This window comes from Melospiza georgiana, chromosome 2 (assembly GCF_028018845.1).
Source record: "Melospiza georgiana isolate bMelGeo1 chromosome 2, bMelGeo1.pri, whole genome shotgun sequence".
Classification (NCBI taxonomy): Eukaryota; Metazoa; Chordata; class Aves; order Passeriformes; family Passerellidae; genus Melospiza; species Melospiza georgiana.
Genome location: NC_080431.1, coordinates 82166964 through 82187323, shown reverse-complemented (window position 1 = coordinate 82187323; position 20360 = coordinate 82166964). Strand labels below are relative to the sequence as shown.

At 35.7% G+C, this 20360-nt stretch overlaps 1 protein-coding gene across 6 annotated transcripts in view; it reads left to right on the top strand.

The window, feature by feature from the left end:
• STXBP5L (syntaxin binding protein 5L) overlaps positions 1-20360 on the top strand; it is a 180383-nt gene that overhangs the window by 121331 nt on the left and 38692 nt on the right. For 4 of the 6 annotated variants that reach the window (XM_058044368.1, XM_058044390.1, XM_058044360.1 and 1 more), the window contains exons 15-19: positions 1774-1991; positions 5226-5398; positions 9764-9889; positions 13701-13852; positions 15537-15608. In XM_058044368.1, coding sequence (XP_057900351.1) covers positions 1774-1991; positions 5226-5398; positions 9764-9889; positions 13701-13852; positions 15537-15608 — 741 coding nt within the window. The remainder of the gene's footprint in view (positions 1-1773; positions 1992-5225; positions 5399-9763; positions 9890-13700; positions 13853-15536; positions 15609-20360) is intronic. The other 2 variants (XM_058044401.1, XM_058044382.1) reach the window with 1 other exon arrangement.

The following is a 20360-nucleotide window of genomic DNA, read 5'->3' as shown; positions in this document are numbered from 1 at the left end:
GTGTGTGTACTGCACAGGAAGCACTGTGCTAGTTATTCCTTCTAGAGCTCTGGCAGAAATGGGGAAAGAAGAAAACCTCTCATAGGGAATATAAGCATAACCTAATCATAACCAATACATCCTGCAGTAGGAATTTTTCTTAACATTAAAAGCTTAGATGATCATGAATATTCACAATCTCTTCAACAGTGCTGGTATTTTCAGTGCATCTCTGATGTCCAGGTCCTGGTCCTGATTTTCAGGGCATGCACAATACTTGGTAGTCTTTATTTACAAGGTTTTGATTATTACAAAGTTTTGTTATTTATTTTATTTACAAGGTGTTAAGCTTTTTAATAGAGTTCAGACTTCATTTGAGATTCCCTAGCAAACATAATATCCTACCAGTATTTGAAGGCGCAAAATGCTTTGCTTTTAGACATATTTTAATTGTGTAGTCTTGTGTCTGAAAGCACAGATCTGTGAGAGACAGGGACTTGCTAGGCCACTGGAGCTGTTTCCAAAATGCATCTTTATTCAAAAGATATTGCTGGTTTTTAATTTACTTGTGCAGATGGTACCCAGTAATAGAGCATAGAGAGTCTTGTCTTGTACTCTGTACCCTATGACTCTGTAATTCTTCCAGTCATAATGTGCATGGACCCATGATGCCTGATTTGGAGTGCCACTCTAGATTTGCTACTGGCACTAACTGGCAACCTGAATCCTCTTTATTTGCCACAGAGGGCAGGAAGAATTATGTATTTATTACAGAAGCACTTGCTGTAATTTGTGAAATTCAGAAGTGCTTTATGTGCTAAAACTTTTTAAAACGTTAAAAAAAAAAACCAAAACTGTATATGCTAAACCTCCTGGAATATATCTGCACTACCAAACAAAAATGTAATTTTGGTGTGTTCACCATCTGGTTACATAACTAAAAGACTGTCCTTTCAACTTCCTGTTGCTCTTGTTACACAAGCTGGCCAGGCTGAGCTACCACAATTACACTGATGTAGGCAGCAGCTTTGCCTTTGTAGATGTGCACACTTTTATAGGTGCTGAGCCTCACTGGCTTTTTCTGATATTATGCAGTTACTGATTAATGACACTGAGAAACCAATGTAAAAGTAGTAAAATCAGGGAAGAATGTAAAACATAATGGGGTGAATTGTCACCCCTCCTTACTTCTGGAATTTGCTGCACTAGATTTCTAATCTTGACAAAAGCTTCTGGATACTAGGATTTTATATACAGGTATAAATAGAGATCTACATATTAGTCAAGAAATTCAAAACACTTTTGAACTCCCATTAATTCTGAATAATTTTGTGTTGACCAGGCCACCAGCATGCTTTCCTAAAGTTTTTTCTTGATTGCCATACACTCTTTATGTTCTATCAAGACCATAACCTCAGACAAATGAAATCTTAGTTTCACATCTCTTTAGGAAAGTATCAATATGATCAGAGCTTCTCTATAGCACTGATTGTAAGCCTAATTATGGACACAATGATTTACATCTTTGACACCCTTCCCCAGAAAGTCCTAAGAAGTATTTCACAGACAAACACCCTTCTGAGAAGTATTAAATACATATCCTGTCAGTAAAGTGTACCAGAACAGTATCTGTAGTATTGTCCTGGTTTGGACAATTGTATAATACACCTCTTCTCCTCTTAGGCTTTCCTAAGATTCCTTGTTATGCCACAACTGGGAAGAAAGTGGGAACTGAGGAATTTTATAACTGATTTGCTTCATGTTAGTATTTTTATATGTTTTAATATATTCCAGTTACTCTACAGATGTTGTACAAACTAAAAACATCAAAGGTCTTTGAAAAACAGAAAGTGGGAGAAGGAAAAGCAACAGCTGAGATTGTGGAAGAAGATCCTTTTGCTGTTCAGATGATGTACTGGTGTCCTGAAAGCCGAATTTTCTGTGTGGCAGGAGTTTCTGCCTATGTGATTGTTTACAGGTTCAGCAAACATGAAGTAAATACTGAAATTGCAGTAAGTACTCATTTCACTCTCTAATAAGAGAACAATTTCTAAATCAATTTGCCTTTCTTCATCTGTGCTAAGTACTTAAATAAAAATAGCAACCAGTATAAATACAGGTTTAGGGACATTCCATTTTAAACCTTTCCAGGGAAATCTTGATCCTACTTCAGTTACTGACAAAATCTGAGGGTTTGGGAACCTACTCTCCACTTTCTTTTTGCTTTAGTAAAATACATACTGCACATACAGTGTAGCTTTCAGACACGGTTTGCTTTTAAGACTTTATGATACAGAAATCTCTATTGTATTTACCTGGTCTAAAATTACTGTCTGCTCTGTATTTTTATCAGTTAATGTACATTGTGTATGTGCACAATGCTCTTTTTAACTCAAGTAGTTAATCTCTTTAATTTCTGTTCATAAGGAGACTGAACATTATCAGTGGGTTTAACAAAACAAAGAGTTGATCTTTTTCTGGCTTATGCTGACGTTGTTTCCCTAAAGATGGAAACTATATGAAATGCCAGATTATTTGTCACCTTCCCTGATTATAGTTCTTTTCCTTTTCACACTATTTTAATGTTCTTTAGAAAGTTCTACTGTGGCAAAAAACCTGTTACTGTGTTATTTTTGGCCTCTAACCATGTGCCATTCTGTATGGCATATTCATAACTGTAGTTATGATATTCATTAACTGTAGTTCTTCTCTTGTTTTCCACTCTTTTCTCCTCTCCCCCCCCCCCCCCCCCGCCCAAGGCAATCATTAAGCTGCCTGAATGTATCATTTCAGGAAAGGTTTAAAACTGATGAACAGTAATTTCACATTACTGACCAGCTCATGTATAATGCTGCTAAAATTACTCCATTTCAGTATTTTTACATTGTTCTACAGAAAAAGCACCTTATCTTTTATTATCTATAATTTAATGTCTTTTTTCCCTGTTCTTCACTTCTCTGACTGAATTGCATCATTACTGGTATTTTCCAAAGTGTTATAATAGGTGCAATTTAACAGTTTCTTAGATTTCTTCTGTAATTAATAAGCATTTTTCCCTGAATATTAAATTATGCAGTCTTGGTGGCATACTCACAGAATTCCCCTGGGTTTTCTGCATCTCTGAAATGGCCTTCTCTTTTCTTTCTGCATTTTTACTGCTTGCATTCAAGTCTTCACTCTAAATGACGGGAGGGATTTTTAATCAAAAGTATGGAATTCTTTATACAGGAATCTGTACCTGACTTTAGGCTGTGTGTTTTTGTCTGTATTGAGACTGAGCTAGCCAATCTCCGGATTTCTTTGCTGCCTGAGGCACAAAGAACTTTGTGTCCTCCCTTCCTTATCAGTCAGGCTGAATTTACCTTGAGTTCAATCTCCAAATCCAGGATTTTAAGGCCCCCACATTGGTTGGACTGCCCTGATGTCAGTGTTGTAATGTTTTTGCTGTGGCAAATGGGAAGTTGGGGGCTACTCAAAGGTTGCTCTGTGTAGTGGGGAAGTCTGCAGCTGAATATGCCTCAGGGGCATAGGCTATGCCTGGAATTTCCTCAACAGAAGTATTATTTGCATCATTTCATACCAGATTCTGGAGGCAAGGAGTGTGCATGTGACAAATTCTGCTTCATATCCAACATTGGAGTCATTGCCATGCAGTTATATAAAGAACATTTACTGCTGTTATTTTTGTTTTCTTATCTGAATCCACTCCATCCTGTCTCAAAAGGATCTATTAATTAAACATGATCACTTTCTCAGTGAGCAGTCTTTCCTCAGTGAAGCTCCTCTTCAAATCTCTTGAGAAGAAACACAGGAAAAAAGTTTACACTCATTTGAATGTGGAAAGGGGAATCGATAAGCCCAGTGATGAGATCCCTCAAAAATATCTTTACTCTGTGTCAAAATAAATCAGTTCATGATTTCTGTAATCCTCCTAAGGTCCAACCAAAGCAGGGACAAAAACAGAAGACAAATTTATAGTCATGTTTTTGGCCTGAATTTTTCCTTCTCTCTTCAAATGCACAACAGCTAGAACTTTGCAAAATTAACTTTAGTAGAAAAAGGAATACATGCAGAAAAACATTCAAAGAAGAGTGATGCACTTCTGACATGGCAAGCAGAAGAACATACTCTTCAAGAGTTACTCCAGTCCTGCATAAAGATTAAACAGCATTATAAATTGTTTCAGTCAGCTGCAATTACTTCCAGATTAGATTTTCCTGAACTCAATATTTCACTCATTTGTCTTTGAAGGCAAATGTTGTTTGTAGGTTTCTTTAACTGATTCAGGCACAAAATATCCATGGATTTTGAAAGGAGAACACAAAAGGGAAATTTTGAGAAAGGACTCTCTCTCCTGGTTTAACAGTCTCTTCTTTCTGAAATATTGTGTGTTTTAGCACTATGGTTGAGAAACACATGACCCTTCAGTACTACTCACCTTTATCTCCCAATTCTCATGAAATTTAGCTATTTTGTTAATCTTCATTCTGGTACAGATGATGTCTCAGTGAAAGATCACTAAGATTGAGCTTGCAGTGTCTACCTCTGCAATTACTTCTATTCCTTTGAAGGTAGAAGCACTGAAATTACTGTTCAGCTAGTAACCCCCAGACCTTGTCTCTTTGAGAGCTGTACCTTGGTTTTTATTCTTTCAAAATGCAGATTTCCTTGGGCAACTCATGAGATAGAAAGAATTGTTCAGTATTTACTTACCTAGATTTGAACTTCCTGTCCAGTTCCTCCCTGGAGTCCTCAGTTATCATTTCCTAAATTAGTGGAGAGAATTGTAGGGCGGTTTGGCCTCTTTTTCCATTTCTAGAGAGGCCAGAAGGAGAGCAAAAAGTAACTAGTTTGAATTTTTCTTTCTAAAATCCGCCAAACTCATGTTCATTCTAAGGAATACAGGGCTGTCTGTGCTGTAATCTTTGATTTCCTGGCCCCACCTATGGACAAATGAAGTTTATGTACTATTCACACTGTCAGGCTTATCCATCCTGGATAAAACTTGTCTCTTAGAGACTCTGCTGTAGAAATAATCAGGGGGCAGAGTTGGTGATCCTTCTAGTCCTATCTGATGCTGTTACTCTGTATAAATAACAAATGACAGTAGTCTTTGCCTGCAAATTATAATGATAAATGGGGGTTATTTAAAGAAAAAAAAAGGCATATTGATATTTATTTGAAAGTAATAGAACTTTCAGCAGCTTTCCTTATAAAATGAAAACTTAGCTTTTTATTTATTTAAGTCATTAGAGGTACGACTTCAGTCTGAAGTAGAAGACATCATCACTCCTGAACCAGAAACAAATCCTCCATTCCCAGATGCCTCCTCCCAGCTTCCTTCTTTGAAGAGCCTTTCAGGCAGTACCAACACTGTAGCATGTGAAGGAACAATGAAGGACAGTATCCCATGTCTTAGGTAAGTTTATGCCATTGTTTAAATATTGATCTTTCTAAAAAGCATTCTTATTATCTGTTAGTCAATCCCTCAACTCCCCAGAAAAAGAGATTTCTTATATGTATGTGGCACAAAATGAGAAGAAACAACAAACAAAATAACAAAACAAACAAAATAATTAAGGCAAAATTATCAATAAAGGATTTTTAAAAGGATAGAAGTAATTGTGAAGAATATAAACTGTTATAGTGAAGGTTTGACTGCCATTTTCCAGTGTGATCTAGGAGTACATCTTCAAGGAATTTCTGAGGGTAGTTCATGAAGAAACTTTTATAAAAGCCAGCATATGCAAAGCTTTCTCTCCTTGATTAATTAATATACTACTGGATTTTTTTTTAATTAAAGAACTGTATGCATTTTATGGTGTGTAAGGCATGGAAACTGTGTTCATACTTTTGAAATATTCTTTAAAATGTATAATCATAAAACAATCGCATTGTATGGAAGTGTATATTTGTTTAATCTTTGGGAAAAAAGCAAATTGTTTTCTGCTAAAATACATTGTCACTGTTTTGGAATAGATTAATATGTTCTTATCATTAAGGCAGATAATTATGGATTTGAATAGCTTAAAACAGTAATTCTGTACAAAACTCTATAAAAACTGTAATTTTCCAGCAATTAGAGTGCATTGCTGACAAGGATTGCTCTCGTTTTGGTGAATTCATTATTATTTTGGTCCAATTATTATTAAATCTTTTAAATGCCTCAATTATTTCAGAAGCAGTTAAAATGAACATTTCCTGATTTGCTACTTTGGGCTGCTTGGCTCCTGAAAATGGCATTAGCATTTAAAAGCAATATTGTGATATTGTCTTTGTAAAATTAACAGTATTTTTTGGCATTCTGTTCATTTGTCCATCTCATTCAGTCAGGCAGTTGAACTTCAGACCTCAGTTTAATCATTAATTTGAAGTATGAAAATCAACAGAAGAGGCAGAGATTAGTTATTTAAAAAATCCAAATGTGAACTCTATTTATGACATTGATATCAGGAAGAATGCAATCATTTAATGTTTTCACTGGCTAAGAGTTTTGCTTAAGAGATTCTTACTTGATTTTGTCTGTGAAAGAAAGGAATTGTTGATGTTGGAGGCAGAAAAGTTGTAATGAACCCACAGAGGTTCAGCCTGTTACTTTTTAGAAGTTTTCTTATCTCCAATAATCTCAGATTAAGCTGGCCAATAGATTTTTGTCAAATTTTAGACAAGGGAACTATAGTCTTATTTTGACTGAGAAGTGATTTTTCAAAGTCAGAGTAATTATACCGCTAGAACTGCTGGCATACTCCTACATTTAGATAAAAATATACTTATGAATGCTATTATCCTTCTCAGGAAAGACATACAAATATCTTCACTTTTCCCCCAGACCTTAGCTGGGTCCGCAGGCCTTGTCTGTCTAAGAGCTTCTGATCTAAACAGAATTATGGTGGTAAAATGAAAGTAGTGCTGAAAACACTGGAAAAAGCCAGAAAAGACCAGGGTGTTGCTGTTGACTTTATATGCAAGTCATTCAGGTGGGCAGCAGGATAGAATCTAAAATAGAACAACATTAATGTAAAGCTGCCAGCAGCTGCACATGGAGGGTGAGTGCATAGCTTGAGCTATATTGATAATGCACATAAAATCTTGCACATATACCTAACTGGCTCCATTATGTTTATTTTCATATCTGCTTCTCAACGTTTTTACAAATGAATGGCAGTCCACACTACACAATTTTTTCTAGCCAGAAGTCAGAATGACTGAATGTGTTTGTGTCTGTGAATAGCTACTAGGAAGAAAGTAATTGAAGGGACTGAAGTAATGAAAACTTGGCACTTTTCTCAAATCAAAAGTAACTGTTACCAAGAGAGACAGGCAGCAGTATGGAATAAATATTGTTTTTGCTTCTTTCAGAAGATTTTGCAGTGAAATAGGCAGCAGTAAAAACCTAAGAAACCAATGGGTTTGTGATTATGCAGATAAATACTTTTGATGTAAATGCTGTTATCATAAAGCTGAACCCAGAATGTCAGTCTTTGTTCCCAGACTTCTAGTATCATCCCAAAATTAGGTCAGTCAAGGGTTTTGACAGTAGCTTCAAGTAACTCCAAAGTGATAAGGAACTGTGAATATCTTGTGAAAACAACTAAAAACCAAAACTTTGCAACAATGAAATTCAGTGTAGCATAACAAGAAAGTGTCAAGGAAATCACTGAAATGTCTACATTCCTTCTGCTCATACTCCTGCAGTCTCTTTAGGCTTTTATTATAAACACTTCAGATAAAAAGCCATCCAAAACAAGGTGCAGAACTGAATATCTGCATTACTGTTTGAGCAGGATGGTCGGGGAGACAAGAGAAACAGCTCAAAGATTCTTAAGGAGGAAGATGTCACAGGAAACATGGGAATGACAACCTGAATCATTAAATCTGAAATTATTTTACTCCATTATTATAGTCTGTCACCACCTACAGTTTATTATATGCTTAGAGAAAATCCTTGTAAAATAATATCCATTTTTATCAAAGCAGATCCTCAAATTTATAGTGAAAAATATTTAGAGGGAAATGTGTTTGCTTTTTCCCCTGAAGTGACAGCAATCCAATAGAAAACTTAGAAGGTACTTGCAGTTCTCGAATTTTTTCAGGATGCCATTAAAAACACATTGGAAAAGTAGTACCACATTAAAAAACATGTGTTAGAAGATCAGAATTACTTCTGCAGCCATTGTCAGTCTCATGGTAGCTTGTTTAGAGGAAGGAAATGGATTCTTGCTTTGACAGATACTTGTTGGAGCACCATGCTTTCCTCTTGTGTTCTGCCACACCGTCAGTTATCCATTAGAAAATATGGATGGAAAGCTCAACTGAAAGGGCATTAGACTAAGTCCTGGTTCTTGGATTTCATTTACCTGTTCTATATTTTTCTAACATTTTAAAGGGCAGGAGCTGAAAGCTGCAAATGAGGTACAAGATGGAAGGACCACCACTGTTATGCCTCTTAAAGGCTTATCCACAGACATGAGGAGTTGAAGGGCTCCATCACAAAGATACTCTGAAAGATTGTTTGTAAAATATTTAGCTTCTGCTTGCTGTGAAGTTTCTTTGAAAATGATACATCTTTACTGTATACAACTCCTATCTGTAGTTTCAGTTTATCCTGGTCTCCAAGGACCCCTCTCCCTTGGCAGCTTGAGTTCACAGATTTTCACACCTTTGTTCTCAGCACGAATACTCCTGGGTAATCCAGGGCTTGCTTCTTTAAGGTTATGAATAGCATCACTTCAAAAATGCTCGTGGCTGTGTATCATATGAACTAAGAAAATGGCAAAGCTTTAGTGCCAGCAGAACAGGTCAGAAATTGCAAAACTCTGAGCAGAGGTTTGCTGTTGATAGAAAACAACAATACAAAGCTATTGCCAACTGTAGTGGGTTGAGCACTTGCTGAACTGCACTGTCATGTCTTTCCTACAACAATATCCAAGCCAAGTGCCTGATTACTGCTCCAGACAAATACACATGTAAGGTCTGAAGAGTACTGCAGGGAAAAGAAATAGAACAGAGAGTGTGCCAAGCTGCTGTTAAGGAAATGCATTTAGAGGATAGATGAGGAATGACTTTCTCATAAAGTATACTACCCTATTTTATGCCTATGTGCAAAGGGATGCAACACACTCACCCTCACCAGTAACAGGTACAGTGAAAATGCACTGACTAGTGGGTTTTTCCTGTAAATTACTACTACAGCGTGAATGTACTAATGACTAACGTGAATACCTCAAAGTATTGCTGTTATTGCATAATGATTTCTTCCAGCGTATCCCACATGGTTGTACCACTCAAAAAAGCACATAAAGCAGTCATACAGAGGTGTTCAGCTCTTAGATTTCCCCTTAAAATGTACACCTTCACTACCTGCTTTGCAAGTCACTGAACTTGCCATAATGCAGTAGGAACAGGTGTTAATAGTTACATCAGATTTGGTGTAGGAACCATTCATTCACATAATAGGTGATTATGCTCTTAGAAGTAAAACAGGACTTGTTTGCACTACATGGACAAATAGATTTGTCAAGTCCATAAATTTTAATATGCTCTGGTGGGGACCACTGCAGAAAGGTGTATCTTCTCATCTTCACTCGCCTCTTTACATTTTTCTGTCATGCTTTGCTTCATAAGGCAAAAGTTCCAAATACACAGAAATGCCCTTTTTCAAAGTCTCAAAATAAAGTACTTTAGGTTTTCTGTTCAAGTTGACAATTCATAATGATGCAAATCAGTTGTTTTTCATGGCCCAGTGTTTGTTTGTTTGTTCTTATTTTGTACCTCTTCTTCTTAGCGTTAAGGCTCGACCTGTGCGGATGCCTCCTGGCTACCAGGCAGATCTGGTTATCCAGTTGGTGTGGGTGGATGGTGAGCCTCCACAACAGATTACCAGTCTTGCTGTAAACTCTGCTTATGGACTGTAAGTAACTCAGAATTAAGGTTGCATTGATTTATTGTTTATTGCCCTAAATCTCATGTTTTCCAACTATACTTTGAAATTTCCCACTGACAATTAAGGTCAAAGCAAAGTATTCAAAAGATGCTGTAAATCAGATTCTTGGGGGAGAGTTATTTGAACTGACACAGAGATTGTAATATGGGATGTTAAACTGCCATTCTTGCCAATATTTTTACTAATCCTATTTAAAAGACTGAATCTTTTCACATAATTCTTTCCATCCTTTCAAATAAGATCTAATTGCATTTCAAATCTGTAATTTTCAAAGTTATTTTGAAAGGTTCACCAAGGTGAAATGCATTTAATGGAAAATGGTGAAGTGATTAACTGTTAAATACCATTTTTCATTACATCATATTTTAGTTGGAAATTGTCTTCTGAGAGCAGCATTTTTATGTCTGTGCTAATGTCTGCTTGCACAAGAATTGGTGACCTGAAATTGAAAATTGAAAAGGGAGCATTTAAATGCTGTATTCTGGATGGCGATGCAAATGAGTGTGTGTAATTGTTTCCTCAGGTTCAGTTTATTTGCAAATTTTTAATGTTTTCCCTTACTGAGAGTCACCCTGATACATTAAAATGGTTTTCCCTGTAGGTGTTACTCCAGTAAAACTATTGGCTGTAATTGGTGTTAGGTGCTGACTCCTGCTGATTTTCAGTAAGTCACTGGACTCTTTTCAGAAACTTAGGCCATTTAATGCAGAGTTTTTACATTTCTGCAAAAATACTGTCTTCTGGGGCCTGTTTTTTCAAGTTTTCAGCCTGAATTTCTAGACCATTTCCTATTAATGAATTCTAGGGGTTTCTTTTCTTTACCATACCCTGATACATTTGTCACTTGTGCAAATTGTTAGGTTTTTCTCCCTTCCAGGTCTCAGACCTCAAGGCAGCATCTGAATGATCACACCATTCTATCACTTGTAAACTGCTCTGATAAGTTGTGGTTCTCCTAATGGTCATTCTGGTTTGCTAAACCACTGATTGATTCAATCAAGAGCTTTAAATTGTTTCATTTGCTAAGAGCAATAATAGATTATGGGACAGTCTCCTTTAAAGCACCATAAGCTAAGTACAAGAATGTTTCAGAAATAAACGCATGTATGAATAAAGTAGGCTGATAACCTGAATTTAACTTTCCTACAAAATCTACCCAATAAAGATCTTTTTCCTTACATTTTTTTCTGCAGACTCTCTTCTCTCTTTCTTTGTCTTGTCACTCTTTTTCCTCAGGCCTATGACAAGGCCTTTCGTTCATCAGAATTTTTGTTTACTACTTTGTCACCTGTTATCTGTCTTCACCATGTGGAGAAACCTATTCCACTTCAGCATGAAGCCTGAGAGCATGTAGTTTTTGCCATGCTAATCGTAGAATTATTTGGGTCATCGTTTGCCTAATTTTTCTTCATACACCCATCAGTTTAACTAGGTCAAAGGCATAAAATGGTGTGTGTTCTGGAGAGTCTGTTTCCAGTATTCTTTTAATTAAATTACTATGATTTCTGGAACTGTTATACTGCAGCCATGAAACAGGAATAAAGTATGATGCAAAAAAACCTTTATTCCCAGTAAAGATGAAAGATTTCAGACACTGCAAAATTTTATTTAATGTAATTGGTTTACTTATAACAGTACCAAGGCTACAAATTAAAAGTATTAACACCTGTTTTATTTATGTTGAAATGAATCATCAAAAACTTCTTCATGTTGTCTTGCAAAATGCTTCAATTACAATTCAAGAATTAGGTTAAACTTGAGGAACAAGGTTAAATAAAAATAATAAATTTGTTTTGAAGTAGGTTCTGTTGTACTGAAAGCGGTGACTGAAAATTTATTACTGGCTCATGGGGTAACAGTTTTCAGCTAATCTGCATATTAATTGTCCAGAAATGTCTGATGAGGGTTTTATGACATTTCTGTGAAAGATACCAACAGAATAGGACATCACCTAGCAACTAATTCTGTTGATTGCTCAAAACTGAGAAATTCATTTTGTTTTTGATTTCATAAGGACTTGGTTATTAGCAACTTATCTTAAGCCTTGCTAATAGTAATGGCTGTCTAGAGTTTTTTTATCCATCCTCAGAAGTGTTATTAATGAGCAACTTCAGATTCTTTTTTAAACTCATTTGTTTGGGTATAAGAAATATCAGATCAATGCTTATGCGTGAAATTAGAGGAGTTTAGAAAAATACAGACCAGGAAATTATACATTTTGTTAATTTGCTGACCAGGGGTGTGAATGTTCACTAGCTCTTCTTGTGACTCATGTTTTCGAAAATTATTTAATCTCAGGTTAATTATTTTCAAAGTGCAAATGACTTTTTTTTCCCTAAACTACTAATAGATGAGATTGACACTTGCTTTTTTTTTCTCCTCCCAGAATGCAGTAACTTATGAACACATAGAATTAATCCTTAGTCTAAAACCATTGCCCCCATTCACATGAGCCATTTTCTCAAGCTTGTCCAGGTCCTTCTGGATGGTTCTTGTCCCTCAGGCACATCTCAGCTTGGTGCTGTCTGCAGATTTACTGAGGATGCCCTCCATTCCATTGTCTCTGTCACTAGCAAAGACATTTAGCTGTACTGGTCCCAGTATGGGCCCCTGAGGGACACAAATCAGGGAAAAAAAACCAATGGAGAAAAGTCAAAGTGCATCCATAGTATTTCCATAGATGCTGTACTGCAGTCAGTGTTGAGACTAAACACAGTGTACTAACAACCAGTAGAATTCAAGGCACTGCTGCACATGGTGCCTTAATTTGCTAGTTTGACAATTGAGGGAAAATAATTTCATTTTTCTTTATGTATTATTTTTTATTTGCTATATGGAACCCTCTTTTTTATAACAGAAGCAGTGTAAGAAAAGGTAGGACAGAAGAAAATTTTCTAGCTACCCTGCTTTCCCTGCACCTCATTACTTTCCTTTTGCATTGTTGTTTTTCCATACACAAATTCCTTTCAGATATTTTGGAGATACATTAAGAAGAGTTAGGTGGAGGTGAGTGCACAGCTCACTTTTAGTGTGAATTAAGTGCTTTTATGCTTCTGTGCAGAAAATTATAGAACCTGATAGCAAGTGATTCTGAATATGATTGAAGATAGTTTGGTGTTTTGAGTTTCTTTGTGGCTGTACCTGCAATCCTTTCTGTCTGGAATTTAAAACTGCAGTCTGATGCAGAAGGGGAGAGATCTTGCCCATAAATCAAACCACCATCAAAATGCATTTGCAGAAGTATTTCAGTGGGGTGTGGAGACTGTTTTAACAGAAATCTCTGCTGTAGATAAGCTGACAGAGTTGGAAGGAAATTTTATAAATGCTTTTCAGATTTGGGTATCTCCACAATACAGCCTAATATATTTCATTTTTCATTAACATTTAGTTTTAAAAGAATTTTTTAAATGTATTTGTATTTATATTTTAATTTGTATTTTATATAAATGCATAACCACTTTTTAATATCTGTGTCCCAATTTTTAGTCTTAATTGATATAATTATCATTAGAATTATATTGTTCAATAAAGCAAAATTTAGACATTACTGCAATGTGTTTGATTCAGAAAGATGGTAGAAGTTGTAACTGCTTTCTGGAAAATTAATTTAGAAAACAGTTTTTAAAATTTAGGATTACAAATCTGTAAGAAACAAAGAACCTGAGCTTGAGTAGTTCCTGAAGAAAAGGTTTGTGCACTATTCATAATAATTATTATTATTGTTTTCAGGATTTAATTACACATTGCTAACACTTTTGAGGGACATTTCTCTTTGCAGAGTGGCTTTTGGGAACTGCAATGGTTTGGCAGTAGTGGATTTCATGCAGAAGACAGTCCTGCTGAGCATGGGCACCCTCGACCTCTATGGGTCCAGTGATCCGTACCAGCGGCAGCCCCGCTCACCCCGCAAGAGCAGGCAGTTTGCTGCAGGTAGGAAATAAATCATTGTGCTTATGAGCCTGGTATGTTTCTTTGGTTTTTTTGCCTGTGGCTTTTTCTAGTGCTTTTGGAATGCATGACTATTTGCCGGCCAATGGAGTTTCTATAACTTGGCAAAAGAAACTTGACATGCTCTAGATGCGGGCATTTTCTCAGAAATAAAATGTTTTGTGAAGTTGTTTTTTTTCCTTTTGGGATGGAGGTCAGCAAGTAATTCCCTTAGCTGAGTCTGTAAAAAATCAAAATGAGCAGAGTAATAAATTGTTTTTCTGGCAGTCACTTGATGTGTAGTTTGTATGCTATTTTCTTTCTGGTTTCAATAAGTTCATACCAATAAGTAAGACTTCAATTTAAGCTTAAATGTATTTTCTGCCAGGAGCTATTCATTTGAATAGTCAGCTGTGTTTAGAGATGTGTAACACCTGGGAGGCATGTTATGTAGCTAACGCAAGGAGCTCAAATTAAGCACTTCATTAGTGCTTCATTAGTGAAGTTCTTAATATAAACCTAACAATCCGTTTTAAAATTTGATGCTAAGAGGATCAAGTAAGTCATAACTGTTGTTATGTGTTGTGTACTAGAAATATTAGTACTTCAGTAGAGCTAAATTTTACCATACTTTGTTGGTTATCCAAACATTTCCTTGTATAAACATTTATTTGTATGAGAAAAAGTCAGATCATCTGTTTCAAGTCTTTCCACTTGACATATTCCATAGTAACATCCAAGAGTTAGACACAATTATGAAATGTGTTTTTCATAGCTGTGAAGTTTTAGAACTAGATTTTAAAATATCTTTGAAAATGTGGAATTTTAAATCTAACCCTAAAATTATAGAAGCAACAGATTATAGTGGGTTTATGCCATCAGCATTTTCATCAGCAGGACCTGCACTGAATCAAGTCCTACTTCTCCATAGAATTATAGGAGTTTTTTTTTAATTGGGAATGTGTTTACACTCCAAAAAGGAAATAAAATCTAGAGGAAAATTTTTAGAATAAAATACAAGTCTTCAGGCCTACTTCTGCTCCTGAAAGACCATTTATCTCACTTTCCATGCATTTAATCATGGCAAGCTTAGTTCCCATCTGTGCCAAGTGTTAAATATGTAAATTTGGCACAGCTGAGGAGAGAAGAGACGAGCAGCTTCAAGTTACCTTCAGCTTCTCTGTCTGGTTTCAGCCAGCCTCACAGCAGCTCCCTAAGAAATGTGAGCAGCTAGCCACAAACAACATGCTTCAGAACTCTGTACAAAAGGTGGAGGATTGCTCATGTAGAAAAAGCTGTTATAAGCACTGTATCACAGAGGGGTTTTCTCTGTCAGTGGCAGTCTGGGCCAATCCTTTAAGGCATCATTCCAGCTATCCAGTGCTGCCAGAATGGAGCCCACTGTGGATAAATGACCGCTGAGAAGGATTGCAACTTCTAGATTGCTCATAGAAACTATGCATCTAAAAAAAGCCTCAGCTGCTTTCTCACCATCCATCCCACATCCTTTACTTTTTTGATTATTTTTCTTGTTATATCTCCCAATTGGAAGGTAAGCATCTGCTGAAATTTCTTCACCTTGGCTGTTCTAGATGCTGGTTATGATATCACTTCCTTTCACTTTAGACTGTTTTTTCTCTCTTTCCTCTGCCTGCTGCTGATGCTGGTGTACTGGCATGTTCCAAAGACAACTTTTGCATGCGTGGCCTGTCTAACTTTTATCCAGATTTAACGAAACGGATCCGTACTTCCTATCAGAGTAAGTTCTATAAAGGTTAGGCAAAAAGCTTTATCATGATTGGACTATGCCTGACTTAAACCCATGTGTTTGTGCTTTGTAATGTGTTTTTTAAACACATTCAGCATGCATGCAAACTTACTACATTTTGTGATGTCAACCATGCTTATTTTTGACAATTACCTTTATTATACAGAAATTCTTTTCTTTAAAAAGAAAGTCAAAGAGAAAACCTTAGTGTTATATGGGACAGACTGGGCCTTAGAAATTACTTTTCAACAACGTTATGTTCTTGGTGACAGTATCTTTCTTTGGTTTTATATTCGTTTCCATGTACATTTACTAATATGAAGCATTTCTTGTTTTGCAATGGCACTATCTGTAGTTACCAATTAATTCTTCTCTTTTTTCAGAAGAACAAGGTGGCTTAAAAGAGTACCCATTGAATTGGATGCTGTGAAATTTAAAATTTTAATCTTGGTTTGGTACTTAAATATTTGGCTTTGGGGAGCCATCCCATGCCTCTGTTCTTTGATGGGGAATGTAAAGTGGGCATAAAAATACATACATCAAAGAGGGCTATGAAAATTCATGTTCTTAATATCTTTAAATTTTGAGTTATACTGATATGAAATTTAAATATTAGTATTCATCACTGCAGAATACAGTGAACAAAGCTGTAATTAATTTTGCAAAAATGACTGTTCAACAGATGAGCAATACATATCTTAATTAACTGCGGTGCTTATATGTAATTAGGTCTCTAGGATGCCTCTTTTTAAAGTATTTTTCACAGAACAACAGGATCGCCAATTTTATATTAAATATTCAGTATGAGCAGGATAAAAGAGTGGCAGATGTTTTATCATCTCTCATAAATATAAAGTTATGTAGCTATTGAAATACATTTATACGCTTGCACATCACATTCTGTTCCATCCCTCTAGGCTGATTTCTATGACTTTATTTTATAATAGTTCATAAAAGGTGGTCCGTTTAGTTAAAAGTCCAGTTACCAATTCAGCAGTCCATTAAAAGGTTTGGTGTATGGTATTTTAAAGTCTATTAGTCTGATCTTGCTAATTTCAAGTCTGTAATAGAGAACCTGAGTGACAGACAGCAGCCAAATGTTTGGGGGGTTTTTTGCCCCCTCTAAAAATTAATAAATTCTAAGGGCAAAAATTACTAGTGTTCTCATTCAGAATTACAAACGTAGACCACAGAATCTTTCCTAGCTGAAAATGTATTATCTTGTTTCTGTCTTCATCCCCATAGTCAGAAAAGTCTGCAATACCTTCCTTGTGAAGTATTAGTCTGAGTTCTAGGCACGATCATTTTTTAACTTCTTTCCTCAAAAATAGTTTGGTTCTTGCTTTTGTCATTTGATACTTATACAGGAGTATATATTGTATGATCTGAAAGATGCAGTAAGATCAAAAACAGGACTAGAATCTGTCACAACCTGAAATATCTTGCAAAGTCATTCTCAGGTTGTGCTTTGTTATATCTCTTATCTGAGATTAATTTTAAAACGGGTATTAAGAGTGAATTTTGGATTTTGCTTACAAGTTTATCTTCTCTCATAAGGCATGATGATGGGAAAAGTAAATTATTTTTGGGAATCGTGCAGTCAAAGCCAATATTATTATGACAAAAGCAGGATCATTCATGTGATAAGAGAAGCATTAGGTCTAAACTTTTAAGGGTTATATCAATGAAAATGGAAGTTAATGGGAAGATATATGAGTAGTTGATTCAATAAAGTAGTGAAGCAGGAAGATAATTTCATGTGGATCTGTATGAGAAAATAAGACTTACAGGTATTGAAGCCAAAGAAGAGATTATGGATGAGCAAAATACATTTTTGTTGGTCATTTTAGAGGTGATTGGCAGGAAAAGACAGTGTAATCTAGTGTCCAGCCTAATTATGAGGTTAAAGTGTTACATTCAAAGATGTAAGCAATATTATGTATTAGAGTATAATAGAAGACAGTGATGATGATAGCTCTGTTCATGTAGTAAAGAGGAGGTTTCAGCACAAAAATACATTGAGTTGATCTTGGCAATGTTAAATTCCTATTTGGAACTATTTCCTATTTGGAAAAGCCTGAATAGATTTTAGAAAGACAGAATTACTACTCTAACTTGGATGGAAGAAATCCAAGTTGAAGATGTGTATTTATGAATCACTAGGGATATATATATATTAAAAACATTATTGCCATGTTTATACAAAATAATCTCTTCAAATACTGGGTCAGAGAAAGTGTTGATATTTCAGTCTGAGATGTCCTGCAACTGAACAGGGAAAGGGGAAAGAAGAATGAACATGTAAGAGGAAAGAGGCAATATGTTGGAGAAGAGGAAAGACATAATAGATAATGTCAAGGACATCCAATATGCAAAGCACTGTGGTGGAATAAATGTTCTCAATTTTAACCAATAAATCTATAGATAGCTTGATGCTGGTTACATATGTAAAGTGGACTCAAATGCACCCAGAGTGGACTTGGAGCATTAAGGCAGCACATTCTCTGGTTTGGGAGGTGAAAGTGGGAAAGGGAAGCGAGGAGGGGAGAAATGTCACCAGTTCTAGGAGTACACAGTGGAAGAGACTGGAATGTAATTGTCCAATCAGGGAAATAATCTGAGGAAAAGAAGAAGCTAAGATGAGCATAAGTGCAGAGCTGGGGATACCTGCCAGGTGTTGATGACTGGTTCCATTTGCTGTAACATCTACAGCCACCTCCCTTTGTGGCAAGACTATATGACAAGCTAAACAAAATGAACTCTCTGTGCTGTACTGCAGAATTATGAGGTTGCTTGGTTGTTGTTTGGTTGGTTGGTTTGCTTCTTCAGTTGAAATCAAGTTGTGCGTGTTATTACCTGGTTTTTGAGTAACATGCATTCAAATACTAAAACAAGTACATTTATTGCATCTAGAGAGATAATGTCTGCAGCAGAACATTAAAATACCAAAATGATGCAAATGAATTTGCATCTCCTACTAGAAATTCATACCATCTGTTGGTAGAACAAGAAAATAGTCTTTATGAAGCATCCAAAGTGTTGTCAAATCCAAAGGATGTTGATACATTGCAAAATAATTTTCATAATGAAGACTTTCCAGTGAGAAGTTCTTGTTCCTCCCTCAGGCCAGTCCCTTGAGAGGGGGTGAGCAGAAGTATGGTTGGTCTGACAGGAGGATACAGAAAACTGTGTGCTATGAGTCATTGTATATCAGTAATTGGCACTTTAATTCACACCTAAGATGCTAATATAGGTCGAGCTTAAGTCAATAGCTATATTCTGAGCTAACTAATTTCCAAAGAATGCATGCATAGATATATATAGGTATATAAACATACAGAAAATATGGTATGATAATTCAGTGTGAAGATGAGGGATTAAGATAACACTGAGTTTATGTATTTTATTGGCTTGTGAATATTTATGACAATTTATTTATAATCCATTTATTTATAAGCAAAAATGTGATGGCTTTGGGGCTTTAGAGTAAATGATCGGTCTGAATCATTCAAACATACTGATAGAAATTTCAAATTTCAAACATAATTTTAAATTATGGGTTCATTAAAGTTGTTACCTCATACTAGTTTTGATCCTTGAATAAAAAGGAAATGAAAATCACACTAAACTTAGAAAAGTATCCATAGGACAAGTCTTTAAAAGTATTTTAATGTCTTATGTGATACATATACCTTTTTGCACTATTTACACATTTATAATTTGCTCAGACTAAAACCAATAATGGGTATATCTTCTCTCAGGTGATTGTTCACATTGCCAGTCTTGGGTTTTTGCCTTTATTTTTACTGCTATATTCCTCTTGCTCTAGGTGGGCTTAAAATTTGCTGGGGTGGTGGTTTGGGGGGGGCTAAAAATAGCTAAAATATCTTGGGGCACAAGCTGCCTATAGAATTCAAAATAGAAAGTGAAAATAGTTTTTAATCGAATTTCAATAGCTGTTGTAGTCTCTCAGACATTTGAGGGAAGCTGAGGTTCATGGAAATATTTATACATGGTTAATTATTGAGAATATTTAGTTTAGTTTCCTTAAAAAGGAAATGAGAGTAAAAAATGAGCAGTAGTACAAGGAAAAGCTTGAGAGCTCACTTTCTTATCTCAAAGGGAAACATTTAGTGGAATTAACGGTAACACAAAAAATTTGACGAATATGTGTTTATCCTTTTCCGTGAATGATGATTGAGCAATTCATTGCCTTACAACATCTTCAGAATTTAGAATTTAGCAAGATTAAAAGAGACTTTGGATAAATGGGAGTGTAATGAGCAGAACTCATTAAAATATTTCAAAGGAATAACGATTTATGGCAGGAGAAAATTTGCAAGTGGGAGTGCTTAAGCAAATCTAAGTGAGATTAAGCCAATGCTCTTGTGCAGGGCACATGGTACCACTTACACTTCACATGGGGATAAATTGCACTTCTTCTTTAAAGGCATCTGTAGGTGGTCATTGCTAGAGGTGACCGTGGCTTGACAGCAAGTCAAGGTTTGTGGAGAAGTTTACGTGTTCAATATTCTTAAATACCATAACATGAAATGTATCTTTAATGTTTCATGTTGCAAATTGTGCCAAGCATGAAGAAGTCATGGTTTTCTTACTGTGGTTGCTCTTGGGTGGTGCAGTTTGGTGATATTATTGTTTAAGTCTATAGAAGCATAATTTATATTGAGATGGAATATTGCTTTTATGAACTCCATAGTAAAAAAATAAAAACCCAAACTATTT